This window comes from Parasteatoda tepidariorum, chromosome 3, assembly GCF_982258835.1.
Source record: "Parasteatoda tepidariorum strain Cologne lab strain chromosome 3, Ptep-v5.0, whole genome shotgun sequence".
Taxonomy (NCBI): domain Eukaryota; kingdom Metazoa; phylum Arthropoda; class Arachnida; order Araneae; family Theridiidae; genus Parasteatoda; species Parasteatoda tepidariorum.
Genome location: NC_141757.1, coordinates 80,271,485 through 80,295,460, shown reverse-complemented (window position 1 = coordinate 80,295,460; position 23,976 = coordinate 80,271,485). Strand labels below are relative to the sequence as shown.

General features: G+C 27.2%; 1 protein-coding gene across 3 annotated transcripts in view; it reads left to right on the top strand.

Annotated features, from left to right (window-relative positions):
• The window catches only part of Prp39 (pre-mRNA processing factor 39), a 26,798-nt gene extending 2,822 nt beyond the window's left edge, over positions 1-23,976 (top strand). For 2 of the 3 annotated variants that reach the window (XM_087160301.1, XM_016066837.5), the window contains exons 2-16: positions 2,759-2,806; positions 5,088-5,197; positions 5,532-5,657; positions 6,027-6,142; positions 6,992-7,159; positions 11,286-11,517; positions 12,771-12,881; positions 13,181-13,345; positions 15,384-15,510; positions 15,765-15,973; positions 16,058-16,117; positions 16,718-16,899; positions 19,235-19,312; positions 22,094-22,271; positions 23,648-23,976. In XM_087160301.1, the coding sequence (XP_087016427.1) occupies positions 2,773-2,806; positions 5,088-5,197; positions 5,532-5,657; positions 6,027-6,142; positions 6,992-7,159; positions 11,286-11,517; positions 12,771-12,881; positions 13,181-13,345; positions 15,384-15,510; positions 15,765-15,973; positions 16,058-16,117; positions 16,718-16,899; positions 19,235-19,312; positions 22,094-22,271; positions 23,648-23,707 (1,956 nt within the window). In that variant the 5' untranslated portion in view covers positions 2,759-2,772 and the 3' untranslated portion in view covers positions 23,708-23,976. Of the gene's footprint in view, positions 1-2,758; positions 2,807-5,087; positions 5,198-5,298; positions 5,658-6,026; positions 6,143-6,991; positions 7,160-11,285; positions 11,518-12,770; positions 12,882-13,180; positions 13,346-15,383; positions 15,511-15,764; positions 15,974-16,057; positions 16,118-16,717; positions 16,900-19,234; positions 19,313-22,093; positions 22,272-23,647 lie in introns of all 3 variants that reach the window. The other variant, XM_071182092.2, reaches the window with a different exon arrangement.

Here is a 23,976-nt window from a genome sequence, read left to right as displayed (position 1 = left end):
GCGGTATCATTATCGATGTAAACACTAAATCAAATGAGAATAAAAACAAGCTGTCTGATTTAATAGTTTAACAATTCGAAAATTTATAAAAAGTTTCATGTGTATAAAGGACAATTTTATGACTTATACCACTTTATGCAACTGACATTGCTATCTAATCAAGTAAGGCATTTCTTCAAATTTATTTTTTAAGCATAATTCAAAAACATAGTCCTTTGAAATAATTCTTTAGAAGAAATGATGGTTCAATGTATGAAATATAAAATTTTTGAATTAGCTTTCACTCATAAAATATTTATGACATCAAAACTATTAGATCTATCAAATCAATTCCATTTTTTTAATTGAGTCTAAAAAATACATAATAAATAATGTCAGACTTGTCTATACTACAATGTCTCAGAATTTTATTTTCATCAAATTAATTTACATTGCATTAAGGGATCATCAATATTATTCATTTACACATTGCATATCAGGAATATCACTTTTATGAAAATTATTTTTTCCAATTTCTTAGTAAAATTGCTTTTTAAATATAAGAGGATTTTCAATGTCATACTTATATTTTATTATTGTAAAATTTAAAACATTCATTATTGGTATAAGATAATTTAATTAAAAATTATAGGATTTATTTTAGGACAGATTTATTGCAATATACAGTATATAGATTAAAATTTATTAATAACTAAGAAAAAAACAATATTTTATTAAGAACATACTTTTTATGTATCATATTATTTTGTTATAGCCTTTTACGTGTTTTGTTTTGCATTTTAAATAATACAAGAATCAATTTAAAAAATAAAACATTTATTGTCAAGTGAAACATTTAGAACATTATTCATTTTCATTTCTTATTTTTTAATTTCTTCCATAAAAACAGTATTACATCTCTTTCCTTCTTTATCAGACAAACCTTACAGGATTATACGAAATATCTGAAATAAAAGAAAGAAATCACTTTCATGATAAAATTTTACCAACACATTATTAGAATAAGGAAGATTAAATACCATTAATTTGAAATCATTTAAGTCCTTAGGTATCCCTTTTAAACTTATTTTAAGTTTGACAGATATTTTGATTATACGTAGTTCTAAGATTATTCTATACACTAATGAAAGATGGCAGGTATGTTTGGTTTTGTAGTTCTTATGTTTGGATTGAAATTTGTTTCAAGAAAAATAAATTGTATTTATAAACTAAGACTCTTAAAAATGTATGGAAAAAAAAGTATATTGAAAAATTAGTAAGGTACACTTACATACTTACTGTCATTATAGAAAAGCTAAGTATCAAAAGATAAATGTGAAGTATAAATAAAAAGTAAAGTATCATTAGTTAACTTTGAATAATTATAAACAAAATATTATGCAAATCATCATACAAAAAAAAAAAAAAAAATAGAGGGGATGAATGTAGAAACAGACAAGGAGATTGGGAATTTGCTTTTTTAATAATTGCTTTTTATATATAATATACTACCTTTCTTGTAATACTTTTCAATAATTACTGGAAAATAGGGTAACTTTGTGAGAAACAAGGTAAATATTTACCACACATTTTCTAACTTGTTTTAAAATGAGATTTTCAAAAATTAAAAGAATTCTTAGGGAAGAATAAAATAATTATTTCACTAATAATTATAATAATAAAAAATTTTCAAATAATCGGACACATGCTTTTACAATCAACAGAAATAAAGATTAAAATTTAAAAATAAAGAAATATAATCATTATTATATTTTATGTTATAGTAATGTAACAAAGTTTGGCGAGTTGCTTGGCGAATATTTCAAAGTAAAGCTTTTCGCCAGTATAAATCTTTACATATATTAAAATAGAAATTATTTCTATTTAAAGTAATTACAACTTTGATCGGAACAAATTATAATAAGTTTTAATTTTATTAGCTTAAAATAAATAAATATTTTGAAGGAAAATTAATCGCAAAAATAGTGTACTATACTCACCGATACTAAAATCGTGTGCAGGCTACTGTTATGGTAGTACATCAACTGCATTGAGATGGTCATCTCATAGTGCGAAAGTATTTTTAATGCTTTCATTTTAAAGGAAATGTTATTATTAAACTAAAAAACTGTTCCCTCTCATCTATAAAAAAATTTCATCCGATCGTCCTCTTCCTAACGCCGCCATTTTTATTTACATTTGTAAAAAGCAAACGATCTGATTGGTTCACATAAGAAATTGCCTGACCGGTTGCAGATATTTCGTGCAACCGTGATTTCTATATCACACAAGAATTTTTCGAGCAATTTTTGGAGAGATTACACTTACAGTTGCACTTACTTTCTCTCGTGTGATATAGCCATTATAGAACTCTGTTAAAAAAAAAAAATATGTAAATAAATTTTGTAAATTATTTATCTTTTTAATAGTGGTTCTGTGAAAAGTTTTTATGAATATTGCATGAGGACAGTCTAACGATTATATTAATATATTTAAAAGTATTTTAGTTATCTTTATGAAATTTAATTGTTTTGAAAATTCAATGCCTTTTTTCAAAAAAAGAAAATTCACCTTAATCTATATGAAAAATCTATTTATAGTTAGTATTATAGTCAATTTTTTAGTATAAGAAAGATGCTTATGGAACTTAGTGGTCTGGTCAGTTTTATGAATTATGTGAATAACCTTACTGGATTCTCAGTGCATTTTAATTTTAAATGATAAATAGATGCTGTTTTTTAATGATAAATAAAAAATTAATATATGTTTTTGATTTTAGAACTTTCAAGTAAAATGGATGAAAAAAATGGAAGCAGCAAAAAGAAAGGTAATTATTTTTGTTTTCTTCTTGTGCACAAGTGATGTATTATTCATCTTTATTTTGTAACCTACCATCATTTCGACGATTAGTTTCTAAATAATTAAATTCCGAAATATTTTTCTTGGGCAATATATTTTCAATATATATTTACTAAATATTTTTCTTTATTGGAACTACACTAAATTTAAGTTAGAAAGACTAGTCAAAAACATAAGATGGATACAAACGAGATAAGATACTTGAAAGCCAGACTAAGAATTTATTATTTGTAAGTAATTTTTTTGTTGTCTGTATTTTATCTTGTAATGTATTTGATTAATAGTAAGTGAAAATTCTTTTAATTGATGATTTTATGTCATTCTCAATTTATTTTCCGTAGCTGACAAGTGTTCTGATTTTTTTAAATTTCCACTGAAAAGATTAAGGAAATTAATTTTCTAATTCTGGAGAAGTCTGGAAAATTCATTTTTAGGCCAGAGGTTTTTTTTTTTTTTTTTAATTTAAAAGGGCTTACTCCCGTGCACAGATTTAATGCCTGCTGTTAGGTCCACTCCACTGCTTGATAAGAGGATAGAAAGTGCGCCTTAGTTAATCATCTACTCTCGGGGGTGGTATTTTTTTCTGTTTCAATTCCGTAAACTCGTTAATTCCTGTGATAGTGTCCCCCCCCCCCTCATATTTATGAAAAATTTAGTCTCTTTGAAGCAAGGTCCATTTTCTTATCTACTTTTCATATTAACTCAATTTGAAAATCACCATGATTCTTATTTATGTGATTTAAAATTACACTTCTTCTTCATCCAAGAACACTTCACTTAAAACCCAAACATCAGAGTTTGATACATTTAAAAATCACACTTTGTGATTTAAAAATCCTATATCGTGATTTATATTCTTGCAATTTAAAAAACTCAATTCCGTGATTCTTGCTATTATAAAAACAAATATCCTTATTCATATTTACGCAATTTAAAAGTCAGTCATTGAGATGCGCATTTGCTTGGTTTAAAAATTGTTTCTTCGCATGATCTGTTTTACTGAGTTTGGAGTAACTAATTCTATGGAAAAGCGTCTAAAAAGAGTTAGTTATGTATCTACCCTGCTTATTAAATAATGTATCAATATCTTTCCATTTTATTAAATTTTAATTAAAAATAATTTCCCTAACCCAAAACTTGACCACAGTCAGTATGACCCTTGACCTCTTACGTATACTTTTTTCTTGCTAAAATTTCAGGTATTCTTTCATGCAACCACTATCACCCCTATAATATTTATCAGGGTTTAGTGTGTTTCATGTGTATACCAGAATTTCGTGTCAAAATTAATTTTCAGTCCTTTTTCCATTTACTAAGACGTATCCTCTGTTGCTATATAATTCTTTGACGGTTATTATCTTTATTAGAGATATACTATTGGGCCCCAAGTTTACTCAATACTCATGATTGATGTAATCTGTGATTTTTTTAAAAAAATTTTAAGTTATAAAGCAAGGGTCTGTCCAGGGTAAATTTACTTTCATTTGGCGGTACCTTCACAAATTCAACTTTAGAAAAGACGGTAGTTTCACAAAATACTTTTAAGAAAGGCAAGTTCAAAGATTCTCCTACCCGTCTCTTAAAATTTAGTTTTTTTGTATCCGTGACAAACGATAAATCCTCGGTTACTTAAGCCTATACAAATAGTTGGAAAGTGCTTGGTCAGATAGTGTGGTGTGGTAGCTTACGCCATATTGTAACAAGCTATATTTTTTTAAAATTAAAATAGGAGACGCTCCTTCTGTAAGCTTTAAAAAGAAGTTGAAATTCGAACAGTGTTCGAAGTTTATTCTATCAGTCCTTTATTTTTTTATTAAAAATTTTTTTCTCTGTGAAACTTTTTTCTTTATGACCCCGTGGGAAATGTTCTCATATTTAAAATAACTTTTAGTGCAAGTACTATTAAATGCATGTTTTTTTTTTAAGCCCAAAGTTTTACAATAGCAAAATTATTTTTGAATATATGGGGAAAAATATATAAAAATTTACCAGTCAAATGATTTTCAATTGTAGTGACAATTTTTGAAAATATCTTCTTACTTCACCATATTTTGGTATTGATTTTTTAATATAATTTTTAATTTTCATAAATTAAGTTTTAAATTTTCATAAAATAGGTACCTCTCATAAAAATCTACACAGACCCCTGTAGAATAGATTCTGAAATTTGCTCTTTTTTAGCATATGTAGTATTTCAATACAAATAAAATATTTTCTACTTGTGAAAATCTGTTTGTAATTTCTTTTAGATTCTGAAGAAAGTAAAGCAGCTGAGCTAGAAAAATATTGGCAAGTTGTGAAAGACAATCCATCAGATTTTACAGGATGGACATATCTGCTTCATTTTATAGAAACAGAGGTAATAAAAATTATTCACACTTTTTGTTTTCTAGAGATAGAATACCACTGATTCATTTTCATAATTCTTGGCATAAATATTGTGCATTCATTTTTTTACAGTTATTAACAAAAATGTTTCCATGTATCTGCTTCCTATGAAAAATTTTACCGCAAAGACAAAATCAAATGAGTACCTCAACAAGATGAAACCTTTGTTTCAACCAGTTTTTTGTATATGTATCTTATTGAATTTTTTGCTTAATTTTTAGTGTAAGAGGTCTCTCTATATTATTTTCACAAATTAGTCCTTTATATAATTTTTTAACTTTTTATAATTTATTTGTTAATTATAGAAAAATATTGAAGCTGCAAGAGAAGCATTTCAAGCTTTCTTCAAACATTACCCATATTGCTATGGGTATTGGAAGAAGTATGCCGATATGGAAAAAAATTTGAACAATTTTGATGCTGCTCAAAAGGTAAGTTTTGAATTATTTTAGATAATTATGTGTAGTATGTTATCAGTTTTAATATCACTTTTCCTTCTATTACTTATTTCTTGTTAAAATCTAAAACAAGCTAATATCTATCACTAATCTCCTTTTATGCTAATTGGACAATAGAATTCTATTTTTACCATTAATCAATATTTTGATTATTAAATATAAAATCCATAAGGATTAATTATATGTTAACTTAGAAGTTGTAGTAATTCCATTTAAATATATACTTTTAGAAGCTGTCTAATTATCTGTTGTCACATACTAATTTTAAAGTTAATTCATTTCAGAATTATGATTTTCTGTAACAATTTTTACGTATTAAACAAAATGGCTTTTTTGCTTTAGATTTTTGAAGAAGGTACAAGTGCAATACCATTGAGTGTAGATTTGTGGATTCATTATATTAATTTTTACAAGACTCAGCAGAATGGCAAAGATGATTCTGAAGAAAATATAAAAATGTAACTATACTATTTTATTTCTTAAAATATATATATTTTCTTATTGTGTTATTTTTAAAAGTTCTGTTTGATATACCTCACTACTATGACAATGTAAAACTTAATCTATCAAAAAGCACTTCAAAATTGAATTGAGTTAGCATCTTTTATATACTACTAAATTGATATTTAATAATTGTAGTGGTAGTTCTTAATCATAATAATCAATCACTATATTTAAACTTTTTCAAATATTTTCATCAACTACAATTAAAATTACATCTGTAATAAAACTGGCTTCAGTGTTTCAAAATATTAATAGACTTATGAAGTAATTTAAACATTTTTCACTTGCTAACTATATTTTTCATGGCATAAAATATCTTTATTTATAAACAATGGTTAATTTGGTGTTCGGTTTGCTTGTCGCTTTAAAAAAAATTTATATTATGGTGGTGGTGGTACTTATTCCTCTTGGCCCAGAACAAGGCTAGACAAAGTCCAGGAGACCGTTCACCGACAGAAAATCAAACACCATCTGCGGATTCTCCAAAATAAAATTTTTCTCCAGTCCCATACAGGTCAGCAAATGATCAGGTGAAGCCTGGTGAGCACTACATTTTAGGCGGGAACGTCTTTTGACCCTGAACAAATGTTAGTCCGCGAGTATGACCAGTGATTAGTCTTGTGATAGCTGTCTGTAGTTTCCAATCACCTTTTAGCTCCAGGGCAGCCCCAGGACTATTTTGTTGATACCATTCACCATGTTTTATATTATTGTTAATTCTTAATAACCAGTGTGATTATTTTTTTCCAATTGATAACGATCTTAAAAATATTTTCAATGTGTATTATTTTAACATTTTCTAGGCTATTTAAGAGAGCTTTGAGTGCAGCTGGGCGAGAATTTCGTTCTGATAGATTATGGGATCTCTATGTGGGATGGCTAGAGGAGAACAAGAATTTGAAAGAAGTAACCTCTGCCTATGACGAACTGTTAACCATTCCAACACAATTGTATTGTCATCATTTTGAAAAGTATGTGCTTTTAATATTATTTGAATGAATTAGCTGAATTGTTCATTTTAATAAAAGCAGTATTTTTTGAAAATAAAATTATTCTGCCATAGTTAAAGATTATTCAACATAAAAATTCATATTTTACCATATTATATATTGAATTATTGCTTAAGCTATTCAGCATTCGTAAAAAAAAAAAAAAAAGTTTTTTTTTTTTTTTTTTAACAAGCTCTGCACAAGCTAAGAAAACGTGAAATTGTTAAGAGCATAGATTATTGATACAAAATAATAGTGTATTGCTTTTTTATTTTTTTATTACCTAACTATGAAAAACTATTGCGATAAACTTGGAAAATGACCATTTTGAAATAAATCATCAAAACAGAATCCAAAGAGGTTCAAAATAAATAATGCTGACATTTCTTTCCATTTAAATATTTGAAATAAAACTTTTATTACTGTGTTAAAATTAATTATATAAAGAGCAGATATATTGCAGAAAAAGTTTTTTATCAATCTCTTGCTATTTCCGTGTATCATTCGTTTTTTTTGTAGTATTTGTTAAATACATGCATAACATTTTAATAATATTAAATTTATAGTGCCAATTAAATTCAGATTTAAATTTTTGAAATTGTACTTCTATCTTATGTTTTTTCAAGAAAGGTCTACTAATCAGAAGATAGACAATTCGAATATGACCAAGTACTGTTTAATGTGTTTGTTAATGAACAGTGTGCAAAATAAAGAAATGACCAACCTGAATATACTTTTGATCTAATGACCAAATCTTCACATTCTAATACTACTTCTCAATTGCTTGAGGGGGTGATCTCAAATATGCTAAGTTAAGTAAGTTTATTATTTTTATTTAATAATAGTTGAAAAAGTTTTGAATTGCAAGGTATAAAATTTTTTAGAATCATTTTAAAGGAAGCATTTTTACATGGAAAATTACAAAGATTGGGGGAAATCTGTCGCTTAGTTTCTGAGAAATCAAGCTTTAAAAAAGTTTGAAAGTTGATTTCTCTGGAGCAATTTGTCTGTTTCGCTCTAATTTTTTATTCTAATATGTAAAAATATATTCTTTAAAATTATGTATAAAAAAATTGCATACCTTAAAATTTAAATTTTTTTCAGCTATTATTAAATAGAATAATAACTACTTGCTTAAAAATTTTTTTTTATGTAATTATCTTTGACTGAACACATTTAATGAAGTTTGCCCTAATTAATTAGCATATTTGAGGTCACCCCGGTGAACCATTAAGATTGAGTCCTGGAACGTGAAGATGCGATCATTGGGTCAAAAGTTATTCAGGTTGGTCTGGGGTTTTTTATTTTGTGCACAGTACACTAAATTCTGTTTCTCAGAGGCAAAAAATAATTAAGAAAAAATTTCTATGCAAATAATTGCACTTAAAATCGTACTAATCTTTTAAAAAATATATACAGTAGGGAACCTATTATCCGGAACGATCGGGACCATCGCTATTCCGGATAACTGATTTTTTCGGTTTTCTGAATCGCTGCAAAAAGCCGTTTTTTTATTGTTAAACCTAACTAAAAAAAAAAAAAAAAAATATTGGAAATAATCTTAAAAGGAAGAAAAAACGATGAAGTAGTACACTAAAGATTATTTCCAAAATGATGGTAAGGTAAAGATCTTTCAAAATAGAAAGAAAAATCCTAAAATCTTATGTGGAAAATAATATTTTTTTTTTAAATGGCGGAAAAATTTATCGAATTTCGTTCCGGTTTTTTGGTTTTCCGGTTTTCTGATTTCCGGATAACGGGTTCTGTACTGTATATCTTAATTTAGCATTATATAAGAGAGTTAACGATTTGTTTATATTCTGTGTCTTTCATTAATGAAATCCTACTTAAACATGTATTCAATACAGAGAATTCTTATTACAATGTGTACAATTTTATAAATTTCCTAAAATAAAATAAATTAAAATGTGCTTCATACTTTTTTGTTTTGTTAAAACAATGTACAATTGAGGAAGGGGGGAGTTTGGTGGATGACCATTTTAGTAAACTTTATTAAATTGTGATTTTAAAATCCGAAATCGCGATTTAAATTCACATGATTTTGAAATCTAGTATCGGGATTCACATTCACACGATTTTAAAACCCAATATCGCGGTTCTTGAAAGAAGTAGAAGTAAGTTTTCTCTTGAATTAGTTACTGTAAAGATGTGATATATTTTTCATTAGTAAGTAATTTAATTGTCGCACCTTCCTATAATTGTTTAATTTTATTTTAATATATAGTAGTGGTCAAAATTTTAAAATTATATTTAAGAAAAATTTAAAGTTAACTGTCTAAATCCTTCTGCCACTTTAAATATTAAATAAAAATCTCCCAGCATAGTTAAAAGTTGCTTTTAAAAACCTCAGTATCATATACAGCACTTACCCCCTCCTCCCAGTGACCTGTGTTGTAAAACTTCAGCTTTTTTTATTTTTGTCCGCTTTCATGCCTGAAATAAACAGAAAATCTAAAATTTTCAGCAAAATTCACAAACAATTAAACATTTTGACTATCATCAACTGGCAGTATTGTAATAATGATCGCACAACAAAATTTTATAGTTTATTTATCAGGTTTTTTTTTCCTGGGATGTGATAATAAATGTAAGTATTAATCAATCATTATCTGTAAAAAGTTGTTCAGTGTTGACTCAAAAAGTTAAAATTTGTTGAGTGATATAATTTTAATCATGTTTTAATAAAAAAATTTTATTTATAAATTGAAGAGAGAAAAAAAAATTTGAATGCATTGTAGATAAATATTTTATTTGTATAAAAAATCATTTTTTGTATGATTAAAATTTTGCTTAACCTTACTTAAACCGTAGGGAATTTGGTTTAATCTGGAAAGTAACCACCCGAAAATAACAGTTAAATCCAGATCGGTAACGCCCCTTATATATATATATATATTGTCCCTAATTACAAAATGTTATATATATATTGCCCCTAATTAAAATATGTTTTAGCATTTTTAAATTATAAGAAACAATCTAATAATTACTAAAGAAATCTTCATTATCAGAATTATAATTGCACTAAAATATATAAGATATTAGTACACCTGGAAAGTCATGGAAAAAAGTCACCGAATTTTCAAAATGAATTTTTCCCCTCCCCCTAATTTCATGGTGTTCTGAATATCTGAATTTGTAAGAAAATTCCCACTTACAGTCATGTTCTTTAAAAATTATGGTGTTCTTTCAAAAAATAAAGGGAAAAGCATCATTTCTATAGCGAATTGTCTTTTTAACTTCTGTGATTTCAGAATTTTTTATTATTATTTATTTATTTATTTATTTTTTTCAATTTAAAATCCTAGCTGAAGCAAATCAGTCATTGGCAAATATTTTTTATTCCTAAATGAGAACAGAAAAATTAGGAGTATGCTTTTCCTTTCCGATGAACAAGAAAAGTATCTTAAGATTATAATTCTGCAGAAAAAAATAAGGAAAAAATATATTTGCTTTTGTATTTTTTTCAGCTATTATATTGTTTCAACTCTTTCTCTGTTTTTTCTGTAATCAAAATCGGTTTTGGTTATTGCTATTTTGGTTATTAATGATAGGTATAACCAAAATAGTTTTGGTTATACCTATCATTTCAATTAATGTTATAATGCTTTTTAAATGTATTGTTTCTGTTTTTGTCGGGAGAAAATAGTAACTTCGTTAAGTCATAAAAAGTTCTTGGAATTAGACATGGAAAGTCAGGAAAAAACAATGAGTTTGAAAATCTAAAATGTAGCAGATACCTTGAATATAAAATAAAATTGTTTGAAATTTTTTTTTCCATTCATATTTAAAAATTTATTATAATTGAAAAATTATTGCTTGGAAGTGAGCCATCACTCCATACTTGCAAAGGGACATGTCTGTCCTTGTCTACGCCTATCTATTCCAATTTATAAACATAAGTTATCAAAGCTCTAAATATAATATTTTCACTTATTTTGATGTATACACTTATTAAACATAAATTAAAATGAAATTATAAACAATATGTCCAATGAAAATCTGTCTTTTAAGTGCTGAAATTGAAATTAAACGCATTTCAAACTGATATTTGTAAAAAAAATGCTGATAATTTATTTTGTCTTTTCAGATTTGGTAAACATGTAAAGAAAAATATACCAAGAGAAATACTTTCTACAGATGAATTCCTTGAACTTAGAAAAGAAGTAGTAAGCATATTAAAAAATGATTCAATGGTTGGAGATGATGCAGAGGATGATGATAAAGGCATCAGTAAAGAAGTAGAATCAGCTCCAGGAATGGATATAGATGATGCTCCTCCAGGTTTGGAACCTGGTGGTACAGATATTGAGAAAGATATGGTAATTATTATTATTATTTATTTTTTTTACCCTTTTAATGTCTTCAAGTACATGTTATTTAAATATCCTCTATTAAGTCTCAGAGAGCAACTTTTTTCTGTGAAAGTTGAATATAGTTTTCTGATTAAGAATTAACAATTTTGTCTCAGGTAATTGCAGTATTTTTTACCAATTTCTGTTGTCTTAGTAATATGCGCCACCTATTATTAGTTCTGGATTGTAAGAACCAAGTATTAATATTATGGTTTATTGCATCACTTGTTTAAAAAAAAAAATGAAGATTTTTCACCATATAATTCAGATTGTCTTTAATTCACCTTAAATTAGTTTTATGATTTATTTCCAATTACGTGAAGGGGGGGGGAAATGGCCAAAATCAAAGTATTCTCAGGTCAAAAAAGTTGCAAGATGCATCTTTATTGGTCCACATATTTGGCATTGCTGTGGTCTGTTATATTTTTAGTGTTAAAACCAATTCTTTAATTAAAGTTTATACTGGGAGAAAGCTTACTTGTTGTTTGCTTGATACCAAAGTTTCCTTACTGAGCGAAAAGAACGTGTTAGAGATTGTTACTTAACTATTTTAAAAAAATTAAGGGCCATTTTAGTATAAGGACTTTAGTCTCGTAATAGCTTGTAGTGAATTACAATTCTTATTTAATTCACTATGTGGTACAGATAAAAGTTGAGTTATAGTCTTGGGTTATCATAATGGTTTTTCTTTCTTTTTTTCCCTTTATGTTTCAAACTAAATTTAGGTATATTTAACTAAACTAAAAATAGGTATATTTCTATTTAAATTTTCTTACTTTGAATTCATACAAAATAATGCTTGAGCTTAACACATTATCACTTTCAGGTTTTTTGTCATTAAATTTTAAACAATTATTCATTAATTATTATCAATAATATCTAGAATATCTAAAGCTAAACAACTTGAATGAAGCACAAAAAATGACACAAACAAAGGTGTTTATTTTGTGTTTCATTCACATTATTTGACTTACTCTCATAGAGCACAAAGTAAACTCTATCTTCATTTTAACAGTATCTTTATTATTAATAACTGCATTATATAAGCATGTTTTACAAACCATGAAAGTAGAACATTTAGATTGAAACTTATTCAAGATGTTTATTTTTATCAGTTGAATGTTTTTCTTGTTTGCATTTTCTGCATATCAAAAGCATTTTATTAAAAAAAATGATTATTTCAAATCATTATCTGATCTCTGTCTAATGATATTTTTCAGATGAGTACTGAGGAAACAGATTTAATGAAAAAGAAGATTATTGAAAGAAGAAAAACCTTGTATAAAAAGAATGAAATAGAAGTGGGAAAACGCTGGTCTTTTGAAGAAGCGGTAAGTGTGTTTCTTTGTTTAACTTTAATTTTTAAACCAGTGTTGGCAAAAAAAAAGAAGTCTAAACAACGAATCAATGCCGCGATGATTAGCAGATTTTTTTTAATATAACAACTTTTCTGTATATGACCATTTACATGCAGTTTCTTTGGTGAGAATGTGATTTTTGAAGGCCTGATTTCTTTATCATGACAGACTTAGTTCAGGTATGCAAATTACTGTAGAGTCTTAGGGTTAACTGCATCAATTTTCATGAAGATGGTTTTGTATTGATTGGATGTGATTTTGTTTATTTGCAGATCAAGAGACCCTACTTCCATGTGAAACCATTAGAAAGAGCTCAATTAAAAAATTGGAAAGATTATCTCGATTATGAAATCGAAAATGGAACACACGAGAGTATAGTTATTCTCTTTGAAAGATGCATGATTGCGTGTGCTCTCTATGAGGATATGTGGTTAAAAGTATGCATGTTTTTTCATTGCTTTTTTCTTTTCTTGTATAGTAATTTAGTGAGAAATCACATGTAAAAAGTGATTTTAATTTTTTCATTTAGGAATTAATAGAAACATGTGCAATTTTTTAATACCGTCAAGATTTAAATGTTGCCTACCAGAAAGTTAAATATTAAATTAAGTCTCATTTTTTAATGGATTTTGATTGAAAATTAAAGATTTCAAATCAGAGATGATAGTAACTTGTTATAATGTCTCTTGGGATTTGTTAAAATGTAATAATTTTAAGAAGTTCCTTGATTCCCTAAAGCATGAAGCACTCAAAACAACAATGTGTGTCACAGAACTGTTAAGTCCCTTCAGAACAATTTGTGTTTCAAGTGATGCCAAATGAGAAATCCCTTTTATGCTTGTATCAGTGTTTTGGCATTGTTTTCATGATACTTTTTATAAATACTATTAAATTAAAAAATAAAAATAGAAAAATTCTATAATTTGTATATTCTTATTTTTAATTTAATGTGCTTAAAACTGCCACAGTTATATTTTGAGTGATTCATGACTATTGTAATCAATGTTTAATAACACAGTGCATAGCATTTTTAAAAAGTGCTTATTTTCGATTTCCTTTTTTTAGAAGCCCTTAAAGGTGCTTTTTTCATTGGTTGTTTTTAAAAAGTGCTTAATTTTCCATTTTCGAAAAGAATCGTGTTTTCTTTACCTTGTCTATTTTCGTCATTTGTTATGCAAAAGCGTGCTTTTCACATAATTCATTCTACCACAATCCATTTCAGCGTACCGTCAGTCAGTATTGTATGGAAGCGCTAATCGTTTTACGTGTTTGATGAAATACTTGCGAGTCAGCATGTGCGTCTACTGAGCTAGGTTCATTGAGATTCTTGCTTTTTCATGTGCAACTCTACTGCATTTTGCAAGATATTCTCAATTTCAGGCTTCATTTTCCACCCTCTGATATTGAACCGAAAAATCTCTTTCTTATTTTATAATAGCTAATATAATAATAAAACAAAAAAAGAGTTCTTTGTCAGAAACTAGTTATTATATCATGATCATGTAAAGTCTGACAATTATTTTGCATTTTGTTTATGTATAGAGTGTATAAAAATATTTTTTGAGTGCTTAAAAAGTACTTAAATGGTGCTTATTTTTGTTTAAACTTTTTAAGTTGTAAACAAGAAGATAATTTTTATGAAGCATTTTTTTTTTTTTTTTTTTTTTTTTTTTTTTTTTTTTTTTTACTAAATTGTAAAAGTAATTGTTATTTTAAACTCAAATGAGTGTTTTCCTCAAATGACTATTTTAAGTTTTGTTTTGTGATAAGTTGAAAAACATTGAACATGTTTTTTTGATAAATAAAGTTTGATAGTTTCTGTCCATTCTGTTAATAAAGAGGTGTACAAATTTTAAACTATAAAGTTTTATTACAGATTGCACTTAATTTGTATTCAATGTCAAATATTAAAAAAAAATTATGGTTAAAAATTTATATCTATATTATGGTTTAATTTTTGGAAAATTTTGTTAAAATGTTAGATTTTTCCACAACTTTTTTTCCCCCGCTTTGTAACGTGGCAAACTTAAATTTTTACTGTTCTTAACGCCAAAACTTAAATATTTTACTCATCTTGTTCAGCATCAAAGAGAGAGCTGCTTTGCACAGCTGGATAGAGGTTGAAATTTTCTTCAACTCTTAAAAACAAGCAGAATTCATTATGTAATAGGACAGGTGTACCTATCTCCATTTTGAGAAGATGCAGATTAATATTTTCATTGTAAATGAAATGGTCATGAGGCTTCTCTATTACACATCGCGGATTTACTTATAATTTGTTGGAATGTTAGTTTTATTGACCAAAGTTAGTTTTTATGACCAAACCATTTTGTTTTATGAAACTTTCATTTGCATTTTGTTTATTAAACATTGATTTTTCAGCACTGGAATAGTTTCAAAAAAAAACTTTTTTGCATTTCATTAGCAAATTTTAATGTTTCGTGATGTAACAAACGTTATTTTTCTTATTTTTAGTATGCTAAGTATATGGAAGATAATTATCCTGAAAGTGCTGATGGAGTTTATGAAAAAGCTTGTAAAATTCATCTACCTCGAAAATATATGATTCATTTTTCTTGGGCCTCATTTCAAGAAAGAAGGGGTTTGTTTGTTACAATTTTTTTCTTCTATTTTACTTATTTATTATCATGGATAATGAGTAAAGATATGCTATCCTAAATTATGACTACTTGTTTTAATGTATTGTATGAAAACAGAAAAACATAACATTGTAAACAGAAAATTGTCTGCAGTTTTTTCTCCAAACCTCATATAATTTTAAAAAATTTTAATGCGAAATTTTCAAAATCTCACAAATTTGTTTTATCTTATATAATTTTTGTTTTCTTTTCTCAGATAATGTTGACAAAGCTGCCCAGATTCTTGAAGATTTAGGGAATAATATCAAAGATATGTTAGAAATAACTCTTAGAAAAATTAATCTTGAAAGACGACGGGGTAATGAAGCAAAGGTAGAAGAAATGTATTTAAAATGCATTGCTGAAGCCAAAACCTCTCAGATGTCTTCCCATTTCGCTACAAAGTTTGCAAGATATCTGTATAAGGTAAGATCACAGTTTTTTGTTCTTAAATTTCTAAATAAATGTCTGATAACGCAGCTATAAGTTGATTTTACTATTATTTTTTAGGTTAAGCAGGATTTTGTAAAAGCTACAAAGGTTTTAAAAGATGCCCTTAAAAATGATCCAGTAAGTTTAATTCTTTTTTCTTTTTTTTTTTAAACTTTTCAATAAATTATCTTAACTTTTCTCAATCTTAATTTTTTTCTGAATGTAATTTAAAGTATCGTTTTTAAAAATGAAAAATCAATTGTATATAACGTATAGAAAGTAGTTTTCAAAAAAGATTAATTAATACTGAGTTATTTCTATTTATCTCATTTTTTATAATGCATTGATGTTTCATGACCAATGACTGTTTGACTTCATTACTGGTGTAGGAGTCAATCTTGTGGCTTTTGAGAAATTCTTAGGGTTAGGAGAGTCAACTTATAAACGGGATCAATTGTGTATCATTTTTACTCTTGTCATTAAAAATATTGCTTTAAGTATCCTACAATTTCGGGTTCATTTATTTATGCTGCATATAGCATTCATTTATTTCATTGCAGTTTCTCTTCTTATTGCAGCTTTAACTGTTCTTTGATTTTAGGTTGACAATAATGACTTTATATTTTTTTCAACTGTATTCTAAAATTAAGAGCGCTCACTCATTTGTTATTCGAAAGTTTGCAATATTCTCAGGATCTTCACTGCTGTATAAGAAACTAATAATTATTTTAATTCTAGAGTAATCCATATATATTGATGCAACTAGTAGATGTGGGATTTCAACAAACTCCTATAAGTCAATCGGCTATTCTTGAGGCATTTGATTTAGCATTAACCAGTGACATGAATGAAGACCAGAAATTGACATTTGCAAGAAGGAAACTTGAGTTTTTGGAAGATTTCACAATGGATCCTCAAAGGTACTGTCTTATGATCTATTTATATTACTTTTTATCTTAGTCTTTAACTTACGAGAAAAACTTATATGACTTAAAGAAGTTCTGCCTTTAAACTGACAAAAATATTATTCTATAAATTAAATTATTTTTTTTAGTTCAGTGCCAATTGTTAATTTTTCAAAAACTGGATTTTAACATTTATCGAAGTAAGCCTAAATTGAGATTTTAATGGGTTATAAATTTTAATTCAGTTTGAATCATTTTTTTATTTAATTTTATTTCTTCTTTTTTTTTTTTTTAAATCAAAGGATATCTTAAAAAGATTTTAGTCTCTATCATCTTGCTATTCAAACCAATGCTATAAATAAGCAATTCCACTTGAGTGTCATAAAATAATATTTTTACTTGGTTATTAAATGGAACAACTTCTTTATTTTTATATGAAATAATCGTATACGTATGAATATATATATATATGAAAAAAATCGCATATCTTTTTTCTCGCACAAAAGGATCATTACCTCCAAGAATCACTCATTTAATTTCAGAGTGTGCAAAAGGTTCACATCTCTTGTGAATGATAATGTAGAATTTAAAGAAACTATGAAAATCAGTAGCAGTAATTGACAAAAATGTGATTGATCGTCACGTGGGATAGCTGGTGAATCGTCAATAATTGAGTGCGAAACACACGATTCCAAGTTTGACGCAAGGAATAATGTATTAAAACATTGAGATTTTTCACACCAAGTGAAATACCGTTTTAATGACTACCGAAAAAAAGATCAGCACAGCCACGTGGTTTCACAATCAAATCATCGCTAATCGAGTGGGTTGGGAAACTAACCGAAATGCTTGATTCTGAATTCGCGATATATTATAATAGCATATTAAAGTATCGAGATTTTTTTAAAACCACATGGAAATCTGCAACAAAAGCTGCAAAACTATTGCAACACCACAAACCATTTGGATTTATTCCTTCCTGATTAAAATTTATGTTGATTGGCGTCTATTTCTAATTTATTATTGAAAAAGACTGTTTTGATGTTTGCCTTAAAGACCTATTATCCGGAAAAATCTTTTCCGTACGACGATGTCCCTACAATTCTGGATATGGAGCATATATATATACACATATCTAAGTATAAAGTGGTGTTATACATGTTTGAAGAATAGTCTTTCATAAATTTCAAGAAATGGAATTCTGTTTAAATGATCAAATATTTGAACATTTTAAAGAAAACTTTTCACGAGCTATTAAAGATAAGGAAAAAAAATTTAAAAAAATTAAGTAAAATGTATTTTAATATTTTAATCATTATGAAATTTTTTTAGTTGTTGTAATTAAAGAATTAATATGAATGTTTATTTTATTTGCTTGTAATTGTACATTCTGATTAATATCTTATAGTGATCTTGATGCTAATTTGATTTATTTTTTCGAGTTCTCAAGGGACTCGAAGAGTCCTGATCAATAAGTGCATGTTTTCGCTTAGCTTTTTTCAGAAGGAGTGGAATATTGTAATAGTATAAGAAATAATAAGTTGTAATGTAACCTTACTTAACTCACCTTACTTAACTTTTTTTTTAACCTTACTTAACTTTTTTTTTAAATAATTAACTCATGACTTTTTAACAATATCACGAGGGAAAATGGTATTAAGAACTTTTAAATATTTCACTAACGCATGCAAGATGTGAAAAGAAATGTATATAATTGTTGTTAAGCATTCTATTAATTTATCTACGTATCTCCTTCTCCTGACCTTTTTCATTTCTTTTTCATTTCATTTTTAAACTTCTACTGCGCATTATTATAGGGGGCGTTGTTTTTCAGTTTTTAGTGTTTTTTTCCTCCACTTGCTTTTGAAGTTTATTCTTGACCTGTGACTGTGAGTTTTTAATTTTCTGATGATTTTTATTGATTTTCTTTTCGTAATTTGTTTATTCTTTTGAATGTATCTTGTTTTTCCTGGACCTCTATACAAAACCATCGGGGTACTGAGGGAGATATTTTAAGCTTTTGCTTCTCCCTCAAATAGAAATGGTTTTGTTTTTAATGGCTACCGGGGCCGGTACCCCCTGAAGACGTCGGCTTCGGTGGTCATATTTTTGTTTTATTTCATTTGTTTTGTATTGTTAAGGCTAAATCTCTTTCAATCTGCGGATGTCCTTGCTACATGTGACATCAAACTGGAGCTACTGCCCTGATCTGAAAGGAAATTAATTTGATAATTTCTTGTTATTATTAAATAACCTCAACTCTACAATATCATTGGTATGGTATTAAAGCATTAGTTCTAATTTTGTTCATTTAAATGTTTAAATTTTTTAATATGTAAAATATTTGCAGTATTCAAGATGCCTTTGAAGAATATGCTAAATTGTATAAAGTCCATTACACCTCTAAGAAACGAGTAGCAGAAGACAGGTAACTAATCATACTACATAATAAAAATCTCTCTTTTCTTTTAATTAATTTGAATTCTACAGGGTTCCTACATGGTCAGGAAAACCTGCAAAAGTCAGGCTATTCTAAAATTAAGCTAAAATGTCAGGATTTTTCTTACATATTCATAAAGTCAGGAAAATGAAGAAAAACTATAGTTCATTCAAAGACTGACAGGCAAAAATAAAGTTTCAAGGAAAAATTCTGTAATTCAAAATGTAATATGTAATTTCCTCATAATAACATTCCTCTTTCCCTGGTAGAACCTATCCTGTTAGCAATTTTTCTCCTGTTTATCCAATGATAAGGAATTTTTGATAGGGTTGCTAGATTTATTGCTCTTTGTGTGAATAACTGGTTTACAGACAATAGTAGCTGAAACAACAGCAGAAAAATCAGAAAAGGAATTTTTACTGTTTTGTGATGCTGCCAAGAAAAAAGAAGAGCAAAAGAGTTTCTTAGAGTTTAATCCACAGCAAAAGAGATTAGATAATTTTTTTCGAAATATTTGCACGGAGAAAAAAATTTGAAAATTTGTGGGAGGTTATAAAAATTGTTCTTATCCTCTCTCATGGTAACGCAACAGTCGAAGGGGGGTTTTAAATCAATAAAAGCTTATTGGTTGAAAACCTCAATGAAGACTCTATTATTTCACAAAGGCGTGTGTATGATTATGTTTCATTTATAAATGGAATAATAGACATTAATGAAAAAATGCTAGATGCTGTAAAAGGATCTAGAACAAGATGGAGACATGCATTAGAAGCCAAAAAAAAAAAAAAAAAAACTTAAGAATAAAAAGGCTGAAATTTCTAGAAAACGAATAAAACAAAGGATAGATGATTTGAAATTAAGAAAATCTAAATTGAGGAAAACTGCTGCAACAGAACTGGATGCTCCTGATTCAGAAATTATCAAACAACAAAATATGTTGAGAAATATTATATAACATAGGAGCCTCTGAGTTTCTCCGGAAGCTTACAGTATTACAGAAAAAAATTTAAGTATACTGGAGAAGAAAAAAAAATTTTTTTTGATTTTATTTGTATATAATTAACTTTTCTTGACTTTTTTCCCCTTTATATTTCAATATTATCTTTTAAGAGAAAAGTCAGTTTGAAGTGTATTGGTGATTTTTAAAAATTAATAACTTAATGTAACAAATGTTCTAGTATGTTTTAAGAGTAAATATTATTTGAGAATACTGATACATATCTCGCAGATTTGATTAACCATTTATATCCTGACGATACTCATGCATTTGGTTCCACTTAACATTAAATAAAATAATATTTCCATAATCCAACAGATTTTCTTCATCTTTTTATTTAAATAGTTTTTGTATCTAACTACAAAAACACACTAAAAGTTTAATCTAATCATGATAATTAAAAATATGTTTCACAAGTTTTCTGAAAATGTAATTTGGGATATAAAGTGCTATTATGCAATTCCACTTTAATATATAAGTGTTTATCCTATTCAATCTATGATACTTATGGATAAGTGGCATATTATTACTAATTGAAACTGCAATGTTAAAAGTTTTGTTGGAGTGGGAAACGTCGGGTCAAGAATTTTATTGTAAAAGGTCAGGAAAAACCTGCAAAAGTCAGGATATTATTTTCTCAAAATAGTGTAGGAACCCTGTTCTAGTGTTTTTAGAGGTACCAACTTTTAAAACTTGCTATCAGTAAACAGACATACAACAATACTTATAATGTTAACAAAATTAAAATTAGTGCAATTTTAAAGTATTTTTTACTATTTAATTCTAATTATATCTATACATAATATTGATAATGCATAAAATTGCTATTTATTAAAAAAGTAAAACTTTTGTGTTGCTTTTTTCATATACAATTATCAAATTTTGAAAAAATCGTTGCAAACATCAAAACTTCCTGACCCTTGATAGCTAAGGGGGGGGGAATTTCATTTTAGCAGATTTTAAAGAAAGAGGATCAAGTTCAGTTATTACATAATATTACAGATTTTGATAGATTTTAACGGTAGTTGGTGCCCTTTTCTGTGAGGAAGTATTCCTAGGGAGAACTCTGGTGTGTATAAATAAAATGTATTTGCTTTTAGCCGGTCATACCTAATGGAGGAGTTTGCTAAAGAGTTCTATTCAAATTGAATAAAAACTTTAATAAAATATTCTTGATGGGTTGTACAATTGGATTTTTTAAAAAAAATTGGTTTTCTGAAATTTAAAATTGTGTACTATATGGAACCTCTTAAAAATGTTAAGATAGTTATGCTATTTTCATTTAGATCAAGCATAATTAGCAATGATTTCACATTTATTTCAAAGAATTTCAGCTAAAGAAAAGACTGTTATTGAAATTATACTACAAAATGTCTGTTTATAACAGATTTTAGTAGAAAGTTGATCCCCTCCCTCTTTTTTCAAAAAAAAATTTTTTTTAAACTAAGTTTATAAAAACAATTTAACTATTTTAATGATTTTCCTGCTCAGTAAACTTAACACTACGAAACTGAGTTTGGCAATATATTATTGATTTGATTATTAGGAATTATTTTGTTATCATGATTACTTACAAATATTGATCAAAATTACTTGTAACCATTGTTTATTTTTAATTATGCTCGCAATTGTGTAATAACTTTTGATTGTAATGCAGAAAATCGATTATGTAAATCTTTAAAAACTCACTCTGGTACATTTGGTCATTACTGCCTGATTTATTAATTATTGAATATTACAATCATAGTATTTATTTTGTCTTTCAATTTCAGTGAAGAAAGTAAAGAAAAGAAACTAAAAACCGAAATTAATGGATCAGCTACAACAGATACTGCTAATTCTACTTCTACGGCTGCTACAGCAGCTGCTGCCGCTATTCCAGCTACACATGATGCTGCATCTTATCAGTATCAGCAGCAATCAGCTGCTTGGGCAAGCTATGCTGCTCAGGTAATAAATGGTGCAATTATGTGTGTTCATTCTATGTGTACAATATTTCATTTATAATTTGACAATGTATTTTTTTAATTATACTCTATTTAGATAGAGTAAGTGTCTCAGTGTTGCATGATCTCTCTACTTTTCCTCTCTTAGTTACAATGGTTACAACAAATCTTCCTTTGACCTATGCCAATACGTTTCAGAGAGAAGTTCGAATGCACTCATAGCGGGAGATTTGCTGTAACCGTTGTAATGAAATATAGAAATTTCGGGAAATTGAGCAACCTTGAGACACCTATTTTATTTACTGAAAAGTATATAGCTTTAAGAATTAGTTGTTATGTAATAAGTAAATTATAATTTGCTAATAATACGAGCAGTGTTTTTAAATCTGCAAATAATTAAATGCTTGCAAATTTTATTCCATAATGTAAAATAGTTTGAAATTAAATACTTTCTTCAGAAGTAGTTAAGTAGAAGTTAGCAGAGAGTATTTAATAGTTTGTTTACTGTATAGAATAGTTTGAAATTAAATATTTTTTGTTGAAGTCTTCAATTAAAATTTTGTAAAAAGTATTTACGCTCAAACTATTTTATATAGTTGTAGTAATTTTAGTTGAAATTTGTCTATTGCTTTCAGATTATTTATTTCAAAATACTGTATGCATTTAATTATGAGCAGATTTATAAATACTACTTGTATTATTAGCAAATTATATTTCATCTGTTACCTGATTTATAAACACTTTTCTGTATATAAATAATATAAATTTACTTAATAGAAATTTTTAAGATCCTTGTCAAAAAGGTCTAAATATATAGTTTCGAATTATTTAAACAAGCAAGAAAATAAAATGCTATGAAAATCTATCAAATACTGTGGGCAGGATCAACAAAACAGTTGTATTATTCGGCTGATAAAAGAGCTTTTTTTTTTTAATCACCTACAATTCACCATTGCTTCAAATTAATGCTCATAATAAAGTCTCTAGTGCAGCTTAACCCCTGAAAGGTTTGCGGGAAATTCATAAAACTATTCAATCAGAATCAGGATGGGGAAAAAATAATAAAAAGCAGTAGCTTAAATGTGGGCATGACAAATTTGATGAGCATATTTGGCTTTAACTTTAATCAATGTTAGTCACATATCTACTCAGTGTTAGTTCAAAGTGTAACTATATAATTTTCATTGTGAACTAAGTAGTGGTGAATTAACTGCTAAATAAATAGTTTGGTTACCATTTTTATATTTTTACCCTGATTGATAAAGTTTTTTACTGTCGCTTATTTGCTACAGTTAGCACGTAAGAGTAAAAGTAATTGTCAATACATTTATTACCGATTTTATGATATTGTGTGCTGACTATTTCATTTATTTTTTGCAGAGTTCTTATAATTACCAAGGAGCTTGGCCGTATGCTGCAAATTACTATTCATCGCACTGAAACAAATAAATTGTACATTTTAAGGCATTGCATTATAAATACTTTCATCAATTTGCATTTTATACTTTTTAATTAGAGCGGTAATTAAACATTATCGACAGATCCCTTGTAGTATAATCCGCTTTGACTTTAAATATTCTTTTTTTTTTTTAAGTTGTGAAAAATGTTAGGAATATTTAGAGCCAATGAAGTATTGCTGTAATAAAATTATAGTTTTGTTTTGTGTTGTTGTTTTTTATAAAATAAAACTTATGGAATTACCATTTTAC